The sequence below is a fragment of the Dipteris shenzhenensis genome, chromosome 32 (genome assembly GCF_047967505.1).
Source record: "Dipteris shenzhenensis isolate YYH24624 ecotype China chromosome 32, Dip_SZ_1.0, whole genome shotgun sequence".
NCBI classification, from domain to species: Eukaryota; Viridiplantae; Streptophyta; class Polypodiopsida; order Gleicheniales; family Dipteridaceae; genus Dipteris; species Dipteris shenzhenensis.
Genome location: NC_141627.1, coordinates 45319571 through 45336103, shown reverse-complemented (window position 1 = coordinate 45336103; position 16533 = coordinate 45319571). Strand labels below are relative to the sequence as shown.

Here is a 16533-nt window from a genome sequence, read left to right as displayed (position 1 = left end):
ACATCCTACACATACAAGTACACACATATGCACGTGTACATAAAGGCACAGGGTGTGCAAACGGCCCTTAGACTAGTGATGGCTCACACATACACACACCACATACTACACATGCACATTCGTATACAACACATATGGTTAGGAGTGGCTGGGTAGGAGTGGCTGGTCCACCTTTTGGGCGAGCATCCACACAACGGGCGGCATGAGGAGACTTGCCTTAGATGATGATGATGATGATGATGGTGCCATGATCCATCCATCCATGATGCATGCCTTGTAATAAGGAAGGGGTGGGTGCCAAATGGTAATAGCATCGAGAGCAGAGCAGAGCAGCAGCAATGGCAGCTCCACGCCATCTCTGCTTCTCAGCCCACTCCCACCACTTCACTCTTCAGCCTTGCATTGCCAGATTGCACGTCTCCTCCTGGTCTTCCTTTCACACATCACATTTCTCTTTCGAAATTAGCTGCGCCAGATTTGCAGGATTTCCCGCCTACATCGACAGATTTGCAAAGGGGGTAGAAGGTCCTTCTTGGTGAGTATGACAATCATCACGTGTTTCGTCGCAGGACATTCAGGATCAGCGCTGTTGAGTAGCTTAGGATGACTGTTTCTGTACATTACAGTGAGTTCGCTACTAAAGCCGCAAAGAAGGGCGCTCCACCTTTTACATCTGCTAGGGTCACACCGGCAGGTGCTACGGATCTGCCATCTGTTTTATTCATTGGTCAGCCCGTCAAGACACAAGTTGCAGTCACATCACAACTTATGAGGCTTGCAGCTATGGGTGAAAACGAGGACTTTCAGGTATCTCCACCTGAGCTCCCACCACATGCCAAACTTGGATGATAGTGTTTCTGGCGTTGAACCTTATCGTAGACTTATGTGGCTTACTTGTTTGTGAAGCGTCAGTTTGATGCCATGCTATTTAAGCAAGCGCCAGGCTTGGCCTGCCCAACTTGAATTACGAATTTTGAGGATCTTTACGCCAGCTGTTAATTTTTTATGCTCCTCCGTTTTTAACTCCAAAAACTACACATTTTTGGGCTTATTTAATCTTTTGATGGTGGAAGTATCTATCCTTATTGGCCATCTAGGACTGCATTGTTCTTCCCCATAGCGGCCTTGCCCTCTATTTTTGTTGAGATGATACGTATCTCAAATAGTCAAGATGATAATAATTTTTTTAATCAATTTCAACCTCTTCCTAAGGCCTGTAACGGCTGATGGCTGATTGGTTATTGCTGCAGGATCTATAGTCTTTCCAAATTCTGGAGCTAATCGTGAATGGATCCTTTTTATGAAATAAATCACCTGCCATTGTAGGTGCGATGTCAACGCAACAAAATTGCTATGACAAAAGGCATCCCTGTAACGAAGTCCATGGTCATGTATTGTGCTCACTTGGGCTGCAGCTGCGAAAATCCAGCTGGCAACTTATCCTCCTCTTTTTCAATTTTGATCATGTCCCTTGTAAACACTTGTCCAGGTAGAAATCTTTGAGACGTGCATTCTGTAGGAGAGAAATGTATCTCTTATAAACTAATTAGGAAGGTATGGAATCACAATATCAGATATGCAACCTGGATTTAGGGTGATGTTGGTATATGGGGTTTGCAAAACATGAGAATCTGTTTGCTGCTGCCCTGTGCGATTTAGGTAAGTCAGGCAAAGTGCACATTCTGGACGAGGGCTATGCATACTCCTTATCCTTTTGTACTAGTGGACATGCACATTTTGGACTTTAGAAGTTAGGACAACAAAAAATCTAAAATTTGTACGATTGGATATATTCTAGTCTTACAAAGGTATATTCTGAGCCTGCTTATGGTTTTAAACCTTTGGAGTGATTTTCATGAGGATAAAACTGTGTTATTTGGTTTGTTGTTAGAGAATGAGTTTGGGCATGTCCTTCGTCATCTGGATTTATGTAGTTTGCCAAATTTGTCAGTGGACATCCAAATTTCACCTTCTGAGGTTTTTGTCCAGTGCTGACTCAAACTTAGTATAAAGCCTTTGTACAAACAGATTCTCATATGAGAGTGAGAGTTTAGATATATGGATATGTGCAAGAACATATGTTTATACCATGGTCTACACGACCATTTGGCAGTGATGACGTTGGTGGGGATACTATAGTGGTATGCTTGATGGACTTTGTGATTTTTAGCGATTGTAATGAGCTGAGAACTGCACTATTTGTTGTGTTTTCATAGGATTTGTTTGGGCATGTTCCTGGATTCATCTAGATATATGTCTTTTGCTGAACCAGTGGACATGCGAATTTCACCCTGTGCAGTTGTTGTCCAAATAGCGTTGGTACTTGCTGCTATTGCTATAATATTTTCTATTTACAGCAGTGCATTGCCCTATCCACTATTTTGAATGCTTGTTTGGGAGAGATTGTCTTCGTAGGCTGTCTTAGCTTGTATGAAGAGTATCTAGACTATCTTTCCTTTCGAGCGGGTCTGCCCTTCACCTCTAGAGTGAAGACAGAAACTCACTAAGAAGCCCTGTGTAAATGAGCTCATGTGTGTTACATTTCTACCTATGTTTGAGAGCATACATGTCTATGCTATGGTCTACACCCACTGTTGGGCACTAATGAGGGCGGTGGAAAGGTCATAGTGGGTGACTGTCATGAGGTTAGAAGTGCAGTTTCTTGAGGATGAGTTTGGGCATGTTTATGGATTCACCTAGATTTATGTTGTACTCCATTTTAGCAAACATTCAAATTTCACCTTGTGAAGTTTTTATCTTGATTTCGGCTGATTTTGCTATAATTTTTCCTATTTGGAGTGGTGCAAGTTTTTTTGCTAGAAAGCTTCTTTGGGAGAGACTAAAATGAAATACTTATCTTCAAAGGCATTGTAGAATGAACTGTGGAATGCTGCCCCAAGGGGGCTCTTGTAGGGCATAGGGCCCTGTCGTAACAGCCCAGATCTGGCCAACCAGCCCCTCAGCCGACCAGAATCTCCACAAACTGTCAACGATAGGCCGTCTGTGTGCCCTATATAAGGCATAATTACTAGGGAACGTGCACGCCAATGGAACGCCAACCCCCTAGGGAACGGGAACACCAAAATCCTACTCATTAAAAAACATACTATCTGCACAACTGCTTTTGGATGAAATTTGGAGTCACGATGTCAGGACATATATAAAATGCTAATGACAGATGACTCAGGACTCCAAATTTGGAGCGAGGGAATTAGGACATAAACAAAATCCTAATGATAGACAAGATTTAATTTGGGGAACGGCATGCGTTCCCTAGACGTTCCATAGGTGTTCTCCAGTGTTCCGTAGCTGTTTCAACAGTCTGGCATTCCATAACCATTTCTGAAGGGAACGTTGTTCCAGCATTCCACAGCTAGGGAACGGGGCTCCCTGGCAACTATGATATAAGGGCCTGCTTCTGGCGCCTATTGCTGGGACAAGGTCCCAGCCCATCTTCCCACTCCAGGGGCAGATCTGCCCTAAACCAGAACCCTTGCTAGCCCCAGTTGCTGGCCTGGGTATCCCACATGGCTGCGCTAAAATATCTCTAAAAAGAATTACTGTTTGCTGCCCATGTGGCAGCCTGGTTGCTGCCACATGGCAGCCTACATGTGTCCATATGGCATCTACAATATATGCCCTCCAACGATACTCATGCCTATGGAAGGTGTCAAGCTCTTATATGGGGGCTCACGGGGGGGCATTAAACCTACTATTCCAATATGAAACCTCACGAGGTGAATTTACATCTAGATGAATCTAGGAACATGCTCTAACTAATGTGTATGTGAGTGATCAAGGTGGCATCCATTACACACAAGGATTGTTGTTCTGAAGATTACATCTGTCTCATAGGTAAAGGTTATGTTATCTTGATCTGTCCTTATTACGCCAAGCATCATTGCCCAACATACCGAGGCTCACCCCCGAAGTTAGTCTAATGGTGTCAGGAAGAGTAATGGTACTGTAGTCTGTAGATCATACAGGTGTAGGAACCCTTGTGGATGTGCTAAGCATCATCAGTCTCGTGTGGCATTTGATAATTTAATATTGGTAGGTGTTCTTGTTAAGAGTAGGCAAATGACTCATAACTTCATTGACCTGAAGTCCATTTCTAACATCTTGTCACTAGGTGTGACTATCATGAATACTAGGATCCAAAACCATACTGTAGATGGTGTAACCATGCTGAAGACAGTAGAACCATGCTGAAGGATGGTAGAACATAAAACCGATCTGAGAAGGTAAAGCCATATTAAAGATGACAAGATTGTAGTAAAAGTTACATGGTCACATTGGAGATGCCGATTATGGTCAGCCATGACAAGAGGTAACCTGATGATGACCTATGCATAGGATTTGCTGTAGAAGATAATCAGCTAGGGTGGTGAGTCCTATAACAAGAACTCATGCAGAGAAATCCACGTGTGTATAATAATAAAGGAAGCAAATGGAAATAAATATCCATGAATAATCCGTAAATGTAATCCAAGGATGTGTTAATTCAAGGATGTGTAGGTCTGTTACAAATTTTGTATACCTGTCAGGTTTTCCCTGTCTGTAGTGATGTCTTATGAGTTTTATTTGTCTCTTCCTGGTTATAGCATGCATTTCTTGTTGTAATTTGTCGTCACACTTATAATTATCTGCATGTTCCAAACTTTGGGTTGTCAAATTTGTGGTACACATGTCTTTCTGATAGAGCTAAAAGTTGCTTGTGAGTCTTTCTTGTTGTACCCAGCCACTATTTTGGTAATGTAGTACAATGGTTTCTTTGTTGAGTTAGGATTTATGGGAAGAAATGATGAAGATGGGAGGGAAGAAAGTGTAAAGTACATTTGAAGCCTCTGTTGGGCTGTACCTAGAATTTCTGTCTGGTTTTTAAGCTGTTGCATCCCGTTTAACAACTATTCTCTTATAACATGTATGTTTGCATCATGGAAGCGGTGTGCTGAGGCAACACTCTTATGTGCTTTGTCTAGTGGAGTGTAGGCAGTTTGAGCAAGGGAAGCAGGTGTGAAAAATGTGCTTTTGACAGAGGGAGTGGTCCAACAAACAGATGGAGAGTGCGCTGTTTTGGAGACGAGCTTATTTCTCAGACTGAGGCCATTGTCCTTGGTGCTGCAGTGGCTGAATTAGAGTACAAATCCATTCCAGACTTGGATTATCTACAGGTATGCCGTTGCTTTATTACTGCTTGTATAATCTTGACTTTAGCAGTTACCCCTCTTGCATGTTTTGTATAATTCATGTGGGTGTGCATCAGTTCACAGTTGGCGATTGATGAGTTATTTTGCTGTCGTTTCATCTCGTACTTTTATGCAGTGTAAGATGGAGTTCATGAAATTTTTTTTTGCTGCCTTCTTTGTTTATATCTGCAGTCTCATGATTGCAACCTTTTCATATATAAACCAAAGTGCACCACATAGTTTTATGTTGTTACAGATCCTTAAGTTGACAAACTAAACCTGATCTTCCCTCTTTTCTTGATGATTTTATCAGATACTTACACCTATTATCTTAGAGGATTTTGGGAGACAGAATTTTCCTTTTAGAGGCTTGTAAATGCCTGGTATGATTCCAACTCTGTCTGAACCAAGGGCCAATGAAGGTGAGTGGAGTTAGAACTGTTATGTCGTACAAAGTCAGCCTAGAGGTTAAATTGATCATTATACCTCCATTACACACTTGCAACTAAGCCTGCAAGAAAGGGAATCATAGTTGCTTATGAGTTGTAAACAATGCATTGGTTGTGATCATTCGAGAGTCTATAAAAACTTCCCAATATTTTCACTGTCCTTTAAACACTAAGGGATAGCTGTATGTACAAGCATTAATGAGATTGTTTTTTATCGACATCAGCAGAGTTGAAAAGAAGTTTCATTCTGAAAGTCGGTTGTTTGTGTATCTTAATTTCCAAGCTTTCAGTTAGTATTGGTTTGTTTCATGGTTGGCAACTTGACAGGGATGCCAAACTCAGTGCTTGATAGGATTTTGACTTCCAAGAGCCCACAAACTTTCAAACTGTGAACTCAGCCATGCACCTATACAGTGTGCAGTTCAAACACATCCTACTCTTCCAATTGCAGCAAATGCTGGAGGAAATTGAAAGTCTGACACACACAAATCAGCAGAAACACTATCTTGCAAAAAAGGGACTCGGAAACCAAGGCTTGACTTTTGTTGAGAAATGTAAGGTGTCAATGGTGTGGAGCAGGTTCTCCCTACTCTAGAATGGAGGTCAATAAAGCACATGGCCAGCTTTCTCAATTTTCTGTCTTGTCATAACTCATATTTTCCTCCTCCTTGACTACTTTTCTTACATGGAAGTTAATGGCATTGGCATGGTTGGACCCATGGCACATCACATACAGAATCAGTGCAAAGAGATCGATAAAGTGATTCTGAAGAAATCCATTGCGCCAGGTTTGTTGTCGCCAAATTGGTACTTCTCCCAAGACATAAAGAGAAATCTTTATTGCATTGATGATGTCAAGAAAGTTGACTTTGGTGAACTAGAAGTTTTGTTTTACTTTTGCTTTGCGTTGGTAAAAGAGAACTGTGGGAATGCCCACAAGGAACTAGGATTAGTCCAAGATTAGAATGCATGTATTTGACTAACCTCTAATAGGTTAAAGTGTTGGTATTTGTTTACTTTTTTGGTGTGTTGAACCTCGAAGGGTGCAAAAAGGTCCTAAATACAAGGAGCAAGTGCCCAAAAGCAGGTCCCACAAGGCAAAAAATAAAAAGTGGCACCCCTACTTGTATGGAGGCCCCACTAGTTGCTAGAAAGTCCATTAAAGGCACCCCACATGGGGCAAAAAGCGCTTTAATGATGGAGAAAAGCAGTTAAAGCTCGCTTTATGTAAAAAGTAGTAAAAAGAAGGTTTAGCTTTTGGAAAAGCACAAGCTAGGCCAAGTCTATAAGTCCAACTCTTATTTTTGGGCCTAGTGTTACACGTTCTGCATCTCTATCGCAAAGAATTTTTGGGATAAGTGCTGCAATTTTGATTTTCAGATTTCAGTTTGTGTTCTCCAGTTTTTGTCACAAAGTTCTTGTGAAATATTGCAAAAATATTGTGTGGAAGTGTTTGGTACTTTTGACAGTGATATCAGAGCATAGGATTTCCACTTTTCTTGGTGGAAACGGTCCAAGCCTAGCATGCAGCTGTGAATCAAGTGTGAGAGTTTGGGGAGAGAGAGAGAGAGCAAGAGAGAGTGAGCTTGAGAGCTGAGTTGCAATAGAAGAGTGTAAAAGAGTACAACTGAAAGAGTGAGGGATAAGGTTTTATCCTAGTGACAAAACCTTAGTAGTTACTAACCATAGTTAGTGACCTAACTGCGGTTAGGGGGAAAAACCTCTCAAAGAGGGAAAAGTGCCCCTAACTAGCTTATTAAATTACATTGGTCACCGCTGAATTATATCTATAATTCTAACACCCCCCTGCAGTGCCAATGTCATGTACAAGGCTGATCAATCACCAAACGGATATAAGTTCAGGGCATTGCGAAATGCCTCAAACTTTTCACGTGGTGGTGCTTTGGTGAAAATATCTGCAACATTGTCATGTGTGGACACAAAGATCATACTGATCTCTCCTGCATGCAACTTCTCTCTGACGTAGTGATAGTGAACCTCAATGTGCTTCGTGCGAGCATGAAACACTGGATTCTTTGCCACTGCAATGGCACTCTGACTAGCAGTGAGAATTGGAGAAGGACCCTCCAAAGACATATGAAGATCAGCAAATAGATGTCGCAGCCAGACACATTCAATTGTTGCTGTGAAAGCTGCCCTGTACTCAGCTTCACATGATGAGGTAGCCACTGTAGATTGTTTCTTGCTCAGCCAGGAAATGCAAGATTTACCCAAAAAGAAACAATTGCCACTAGTGGACTGCCTAGTGTCATAATCACCAGCCCAATCTGAATCACTGTAGGCATGCATCTGCAAGTCACCTCCCCTGGGAAATAACAAGCCAAAAGACTTCGTGCCCTGTAAATAACGGAAGATGCGCTTAATTGCCTGCCAATGCATAGTTTTTGGGCTGTGCATGTACCTGCTCACCTGAGATACTGCAAATTGAATATCAGGTCTAGTGTTGCAGAGATATATGAGGCATCCAACAGCCTAACTGTAAGATGTGGCATCAACTGATTCTCCTGCATCATGCATTGTGAGTTTCAGCCCCGGCTCCATGGGAGTGGCTATGGGCTTACAATCATGCATGTTAAATCTGTCCAAGAGTTTCTGCACATACTTGGACTGAGACATAACAGTGCCACGTCTCTCTTGAGAGAACTAGATCCCCAAATAAAAGTGAAGCAGCCCCAAATCTGACATGTCAAAGGTGGTCTGCAAATCAGCTTTGAAATCTGCAATTTTATCTTCATTGGACCGTGTGAGCATTAAGTCATCGACATAAAGAAGGATGACTAAAATTTCCCCGCCATCCAGCTTGATGTAGAGGGTGCTCTTAGTAGGACTATTGTGCAGCCCCTTGCTGGCCAAAAAGGCATGAATCTTGGCATACCATGCACGAGGGGCCTGTTTCAGCCCATACAAAGCTTTGTTTAGCTTGCATACCTGAAGTGCATTTGCTGTAATTTCAAAGCCTGGAGGTTGTTTGACATACACCTCTTCCAGCAAGTCTCCATTTAAGAAGGCTGTTTTTATGTCCAACTGATGAACATTCCACTCAAAATGTGCAGCCATTGCAATAACAGATCGGATGGTGGTCATCCGGGATGTAGGAGCAAATGTCTCCTCATAATCTATGCCCTTTTTTTGAGCAAGCCTTTAGCAACCAGCCTTGCCTTGTATCTGTCAATGGAGCCATCTGGTTTCCATTTGACCTTGAAAACCCATCGTGTGCCAATGGCATGTTTACTTGGTGGCAAGTCTATAACATCCCGTCTGATTTTTTTCAATGGACTGCAACTCATCGTGCATGGCATTCATCTAATGCACATTGTCCTTTGCTTCTTCGAATGTTGCAGGCTCCTCCTCATCAAGAAGAGTACCTGCATATGCTGATTCCACTGAATAAGCACCTTCCATGTGCCTTGCTGCACTGTGAGTCCCGCCAGGTAATGGAGCATCAATTTTACTCTCCCTGAGAGTCTATAACAGCCAGTTTGGGATTGTTTTTGCTGCATGTATGTCTGCAATTTCTTGCTGCACCACCTGTTCCACTGCCTGTGGAGGTGGCAAGACATCTTGTGGCTGAACTGAAGCATCGGGAGGTGGCTGTAAATTCTGATTTGCATCAGAAATATCAGCAGGGGAACCCAGGGCAATGGGTAGCAACCCCTCAAAGACATCCTCTGAAGAAGAAGGCATATGAAATCCAACCTGAGTGTGAGCTGAATTTTTTGCAAATATCACATCTCTACTGACAATGATCTTGCGTGTAGCAGGATTGTAGAGACGGTACCCCTTGCTTTCTGCACTGTACCCAACAAATATGCACTTAATTGCCTTATCTGACAACTTGTGCCTAAATTCAATTGGCACATGAGCATATGCAAGGCATCCAAAGACTTGGAAATGATCCACTGAAGGCTTTCTCCCATTCCAGACCTCATAGGGAGTTTTTGTTTTCAAAGCCTTAGTGGGAGCCTGATTTAAAATGTAATTGGCACACATTAGACCTTCAAGCCAGAATTTGTGAGGCATGTGTTTGCTTTTCAGCATACATCTGTCCATCTCCATAAGAGTTCTATTTTCCTCTCAGCTTTGCCATTTTGCTGAGGGGTTAGCCTCACTGTGAGCTGATGCACAATACCCTTGCCTTTCAGAAAAGCATCAAAATCTGCAGACAAGTGTTCCCCACCTCTATGTGTGCGCAATGTCTGTATCTTGAGTCCGGTTTCATTTTCAACCATGGCTGAAAAGTGTTTAAACACCATGAACACTTCTAATTTGCGCTTCAGCCCAAAGACCTAAGTGAAATTGGAGTAATCATTAATAAAGGTAACAAAGTAGAGATGACCACCCAATGATGGAGTCCTAATGGGACCACAGACATCACTGTGTATAAGCTGTAATTTGCGGACAGCTTTAACTGAACCTTCCTTTTTGAAGGGGAATCTATGCATTTTGCCTAAAATGCGCCCTTCACAAGCATGTGGAGGAGGTATCTCAAGAGGTGGCAATGCATCAACCATAGAGTGCTTCTGAAGTGTCATCAAGCTGTTATAATGCATGTGGCCATATCGGGCATGCCATAATTCTGCATTCTGCATGGTAGCAGTAGGGGTAGAAACTGCAAGAGCATGGGCTGCTCTTTTCTCAAAAAGATCAAGCTGAAAAAGCCCATGCAGCAGAGTACCAGATAATCTTAAGGCATAATCATTTTCCCTGTCTCGGACAGCACATTTGTCATCCTCAAAGATGACCTGAAATCCAGCTCTGTTAAGAGTGGACACTGAAAGAAGATTCTTGGTGATACCAGGCACATATAAGACATCTGAAAGTCTGAAAACTGAGCCATCAATGGCAGTAAGCTCAACTTCTCCTGTGCCACGTACTGAATATGACGAGTTATTGGCACAAGTGACTTTCTTACCAATGGGAGGTGGATGCAAGGAAGTAAAAAGACACTTCCTAGAAGTGATATGCTTGGATGCACTGCTGTCAAAATACCAAGTGTTCAGTGTTTCATTGACATTGAAAGCAGATGCATCCGTAGAAGAGTCATAACTGCAAGTCAAAAATGCATATGTAGCATCATTACAAGTGGCTGTACTATCCCGAGCATCTGGAGCAGCCAGCCTAGAATCTGAAATGCAAGATAAAATGGCATAATCCTGTCCAATAAAGTTGGTTGCAGCATCCCCACTGTCAGATGCATGAGGAGCTGAATCTGAAACAGCCAAACTGGAGCTGTTTTTCTTCTCTTTTGCAAGCCTTTTCTTGCATTCTGCAATGTGATGACCTGGCTTTTTGCAGTAATGACAAAAACCCTTCTTCTTGGGCTTACTTGCATCGTTTTTAGCCTTTTGTGAAGGCTGTCCTGACCCACTGGAAGGCTGATTTACTGATGTCTTTGCCTGTCCCTCTGTTTTTGATTTAAACTTTGAGAGCATAGCTTGTTCACTTGCACGTGAAGCCAAGTTTTTCCTGGTCTGCTCTTCCTGAAGCAGAAGTCCTATCAACTCATGAAAAGTGAGAGGATTTGCACCCCCCCTCAATGATAAGTTCAGCAAGGTATGAAAGCTGAGATAAGACTCAGGAAGAGAATTCAGAGTGGTAGTAATCATCTCTGAATTAGGAATAATCTCATCTATGTTCAATAATTGCTCTCTGAGATCCTGTAGCTTTGTGAGGTGGATTGACATGGAGTCACCCTCTTCCATATGTGTATCACTTAACTCTCTTTTCAAGAAAGATACCCTTGCATCATTCCGGGCTGCATACATGCTTTCTAAAATATCCCACGCTGTCTTCGAGGTCTTACACGACCGGATATGCGGAATGATAAATCTTTTCACTGAAAGAGAGATGCATGACAAAGCTAAGGCATCCCATGAATCCCATCTCTTCTGCTTTGGAGTAGTGGCTATAGCTGCACCACCAACTTGTTCTGCAGTTGCACCCTGTGCACGACCTCTTCCACCTCCTTGCTGAGGAGGGGTATTAGGTGCCATACTTGCTGGTCGGATCTCACCCCCATTCACATAAACCCATAAATTGTGAGAAATCAGAATATTGCGTACCATAAAACTCCAGAGGGAGTAGTTGGTACCCCAACTTGTCTTCTTGTGAAAGACCACCGAATTGGAAGTCATTCTGATTTTGTTGGGCCATATCTGAGAAAGAGATTTAAGCAGATACAAAACTGAATTCCCTTATTGGGAATGAAATGCACAACTCCCAAAAAATACAGCCAAGCACTGGCTGTAAATGCAACTCAGATTTCTGCACTTGCACTGTCAGAAATCTGTCCAAGCATCAAAAAACTCTCCAGAATCTACCAAAAATGCTGCAAAACACTTCAAGAAAGGCAGTATGAACTGAAATCTCCAAAATTGCTCTCCCAATACCAAAGCCCTAAAATAGGCCTGAAATTGCAACCAGAAAGAGGCAAATTGATTTAAAGCCCCAAATGTTGCAAGAATTGCGCTCTGTCTCCAAAAGCCCCAAATTTCACTGCAAAATTGCAGTGTAATTACAAAATCCCCAAATTTCTGCAAGAAATTGTACTGCAAAACTGAAAGCCCCAAATTTCGAGCTTGAAATTGCAACCAGAAAGGGGCATAAGCATAGAAAGCCCCAAATTTTGTAATTTCAGCAGAAAGCCCCAAAATTTTGGGCTAAACATCTGAATCTGCTTGCAATGTCTGCTTCACAAGCAACTACGAACCCGAAGATACCCAAATGACTGCAAAAGACTGCAAATGTCTGCACAAACACTACCAGATTTACTGGTACAGTGACTGCACAACAGAGTACGGATGTCCGTACTGTACGGTCGATGCAGGTTGGTGCCACACGTGTGGTACGGAATATCTGTACGCAGTTGTACGAAAGCAGGTACGATGCATGAGCTGTACGGAAGCAGGTACGATGCAGGAGCTGTACGAAAGCAGGTACGTGACAGATGTACAGAATATGGCGCAGGGCTGGTACGGCGATACAACGTATGGCACAGGTACGTACGGGGCTGCACGGCGATGAGCTGTACAGTCGTACGGTCGCGTAGTACTACGAAACTGTAGGTACGGAAGGTATAGACGTAGCAAGTATGGTACATGTAGGTGTGGTCGCACTACCAGAGGAAGGTACGTGCAGGGTACGGATTTCGTACAGTCGTACGGACTGTACGTACAATTGTTTTTCTTGATTCGAGTTGTACGGATGGGATGTAGTAGCAGGAGCGGCAGTAGGAGCGTGGGTTGTAGGCTGGAGTTGAACGAGGAAGGAGCAGGGAGCAGGATCAACCTGCTCTGATACCAAATGTGAGAGTTTGGGGAGAGAGAGAGAGAGAGCAAGAGAGAGTGAGCTTGAGAGCTGAGTTGCAATAGAAGAGTGTAAAAGAGTACAACTGAAAGAGTGAGGGATAAGGTTTTGTCCTAGTGACAAAACCTTAGTAGTTACCAACCATAGTTAGTTAACTAACTGCGGTTAGGGGGAAAAACCTCTTAAAGAGGGAAAAGTGCCCCTAACTTGCTTATTAAATTACATTGGTCAGTGCTGAATTATATCTATAATTCTAACATCAAGGTGAGGCACAACTATTTTTGTATCAGTTCAAGTGCTGGAGAGTGAGGCACACCAATTGTGACATGATTCTTGCTCAAGAAGGTGGGGCGCTCCTGTTTGTGAACTAATACATATCCACGAAGGTGGGGCATGCTTGTTGGAGGTTCGTTGGGGCATTAGGAGATGAGGCACATCTTTTAGGAGGCACAGATTCGTCTCAGCTGGACATTTTTCTCTCTCTATCGCCCTATCTCTTGGGCGGTTTTCTTCTCTTCTCTGTGATCTATCAAGTGGGAAGGACATTCATTTTGTTGTCGTCCTTGGTGACGTGCTTCCAATCTCTTGCTCAGAATTATCACATTGAAAAGCACTTGCATTTCATGAAATGCATTTGCTTCTTTCCAAAAGCACCCGCTTGTCACAAAAAGCAACCACTTTTTGTGCACATGTGCTTTTCCCCTCCTCTTAGATGGCATAAAAAGCAGTACAATTAGCAAAAACCAACGAAAAGCAGCAAAATCCAGCAATTGCTATTTCATTTTTCTCATCATGGCTGTGGCCTCTCAGCCCTCACAAGTACAAGTGCCTAAGCAAGATGAAGGGAAGAAGGTCCTAGGATGAGGATTCATATCGAGAACTATTGGCTGAATCAGCAAAAGCAAGAAAGAATCACTTCTAAGTGAAAGCTTGTCATTGGACAAAGTGCTTTCAGATATGTTATGGGACATCTAATGAATTTTTATTTAAAGATCTAACCCTTGTATCTTATTACAAGGAAAGAAGTGTGTCGTTTCCTTGATTGTTTTAAGGAATCAAAAGCCAACCACACAAGATTGCTTATACATACATATGTAGTCCTAAAGCATTCCTTGATGGGACAAGCTAGCTATTCTGAGTTATATTTTATTTTTGGAGGATTTCAAGTTATTGTACACAAGTGATATATTCTCTATTATGGAACCGGTTTTCTGTGACCTATGTGGTCAAGGCTATGGACTATTTGTATGGTCTAAACAAAAATTTGTATACATAGTACCAAGATAAAAGAATCTCAAAGCTATTATATCCAGTTTATGAGTTTGAGCAGCTTATGCCAAAGAGGAGAAGTGTCAGAGACTACTTGTATATCTTTTATGAATTGAAGAGTTAGATCCATGACAGATTGAAGATCAGACCATATTTGAGGATAGTATGTTCAAAGTTGGCAAGTTCATAGTCATGAGCGTAATTTTATGATCTTCAATTAGGGAATTGAGTTATGATAACTAATCATAATAATCAGTTATGTTCTTATGGAGGATGAGATGATCAAGTAACAAATCCTTTATGGTGGAATTCTATGTGGTAATTATTGACCAACTATTTCAGTTCCAAGTTATATTATCTCAGTTCCAGAGGAGTTTCAGTTATGAAATTCAGTTTTGTTGTTTTCTTGTGGAGCATGACATGCTCAAGTACCAGCTCTCTATGTAACAATATTGAATATGGTAATCATTGACCAAGTCAAGATTTTTATCATTCCACAGTTCCCTTCTTGGGATATATTCAAGAACCAGTTTTTTTAAAGATGACATGATTCTATTTAGTAACTATTGGCCCAATATTTTCTTTAGGATTCTATTATTCAATAGTTTCCATTGGGATTTGTTTTATACAGGAACTCTCATGGTTTCTCATGGATTATTATGGCCAAAGCGACATAGTTTTTCAGTTCATCTATGAGTTGTATGTCCTTTTGGAAAGTTTGAGAACCCTCCAAGTTTATGTCTGACCAGCACGTTAATTGTTTGGCAGCAAGGGATTTTATGTATAAGGAAGAACTGGATCAATGAATAGACTTGCAGATATTCTCCAATGCATAATTCTTCCCAAAGGAACTTCCAAGTTGAGCTTTACAATACTTGGACGAGTATCTGTATGGAGTTTATCACTTCATTTAGAAAGATTTGAGAGGATATAGAAATATTCCAAGAAACAGTTTTATTAAGGCTAAGTATCTCTTTTATGTTGATAAAGTTTGCCTTAGGAAGATCTAACCCTTTTATGGCAATGCAGTGAGAATAGTGGATTGTTTTCTTAAATTTGTTTCAAGGAAACACTACTCGTAAATGAGAAGTCTTTAGAGCCTGATGCGCTCAAGTATAGGTGCAGTTGCAACCAAAGAAGCCAAGGGGAAAACAAAGCCCTTGGAAGAAGCAGCCCATCTTATTACAGAATTGTTGAGGTTATTTGCAAGGAAGATGATAAGCAAAGTATTGGAAAATTGATGGATTTCTATTATTAGAGTCTTATGACTGTTTTGGAACACTTTCCTTCCACCACCAATATAAATGCCTTGGAGTTAGGGCTTGTGAAAGGCAAAGCCATCAACTCCACAAGAAACAAGGACATGGATTTGCCAAGAAAAAGAAGGGCCTATGGCTGGCAGTGCTCTTGAAGAGTAGGAGACGCCGAGAAAAAGAAGGGCCTATGGCTGCCTAGTGATCTTAAAGAGCAAGATATGCCAAAGAAACTCCATGTGGAAAGTCAGTGTTTTAGATACAGAAAGAGGGGCCGTGTGGCTGCCTAGTGCCTTGGAAGGCCAGTCGGCCAAAAGGAGCAGAGAATGCCACAAGACCGATCTAAATCAACGATCGGAAGTTACCAGATTCCAAGATTCACTTGAGGTGGAAGAGATCCTCCAACAAGAATAGACTGCATACCACACAAAGAAGAAAAGCACCTAAAGGCAAGTTTATATGTAGATACCTATCTTGTCAAGTACCAGAACTATTAGGCAATTGATGCCAAGAAAGGAGGTATCCTCAAGTTTTACAGTTCTATCAAGAATCTTTTCAGTTGAGGACAATTGATTAGAAGCCGAGGGGATGTCACCAAATTGGTACTTCTCCCAAGACATAAAGAGGAATCTTTATTGCATTGACAATGGTCAAGAAAGTTTACTTTGGTGAACTCGAAGAAACTTTTGTTTTGCATTGGTAAAAGAGAACAGTGGGAATGCCCACAAGAGACTATTAGTCCAAGATTAGAATGCATGTATTTGGCTAACCTCTAATGGGTTAAAGTGTTGGTATTTTTTTATTTTGGTGTGTTGGATCTTGAAGGATGCAAAAAGGGCCTTCATTCAAGGGGCAAGTGCCAAAAAGCAAGTTCCACAAGGCAAAAATTAAAAAGTGGCGCCTCTACTTGTATGGAGGGCCCATTAGTTGCTAGCAAGTCTATTAAAGGCACCCCACATGGGACAAAAAATGGAGAAAAGCAATAAAGCTAGCTTTATGTAAAAAGTAGCCTAAAAAGCAGGTTTAGCTTGTGTAAAAGCACTAGTA

At 41.8% G+C, this 16533-nt stretch overlaps 1 protein-coding gene across 1 annotated transcript in view; it reads left to right on the top strand.

The window, feature by feature from the left end:
- Positions 1-213: 213 nt before the first annotated feature.
- The window catches only part of LOC147880839 (uncharacterized), a 49962-nt gene continuing 33642 nt past the window's right edge, over positions 214-16533 (top strand). The window contains exons 1-3 of the mRNA XM_087370881.1: positions 214-535; positions 627-807; positions 4983-5174. Of these exons, the coding sequence (XP_087227007.1) occupies positions 339-535; positions 627-807; positions 4983-5174 (570 nt within the window). The 5' untranslated portion in view covers positions 214-338. The remainder of the gene's footprint in view (positions 536-626; positions 808-4982; positions 5175-16533) is intronic.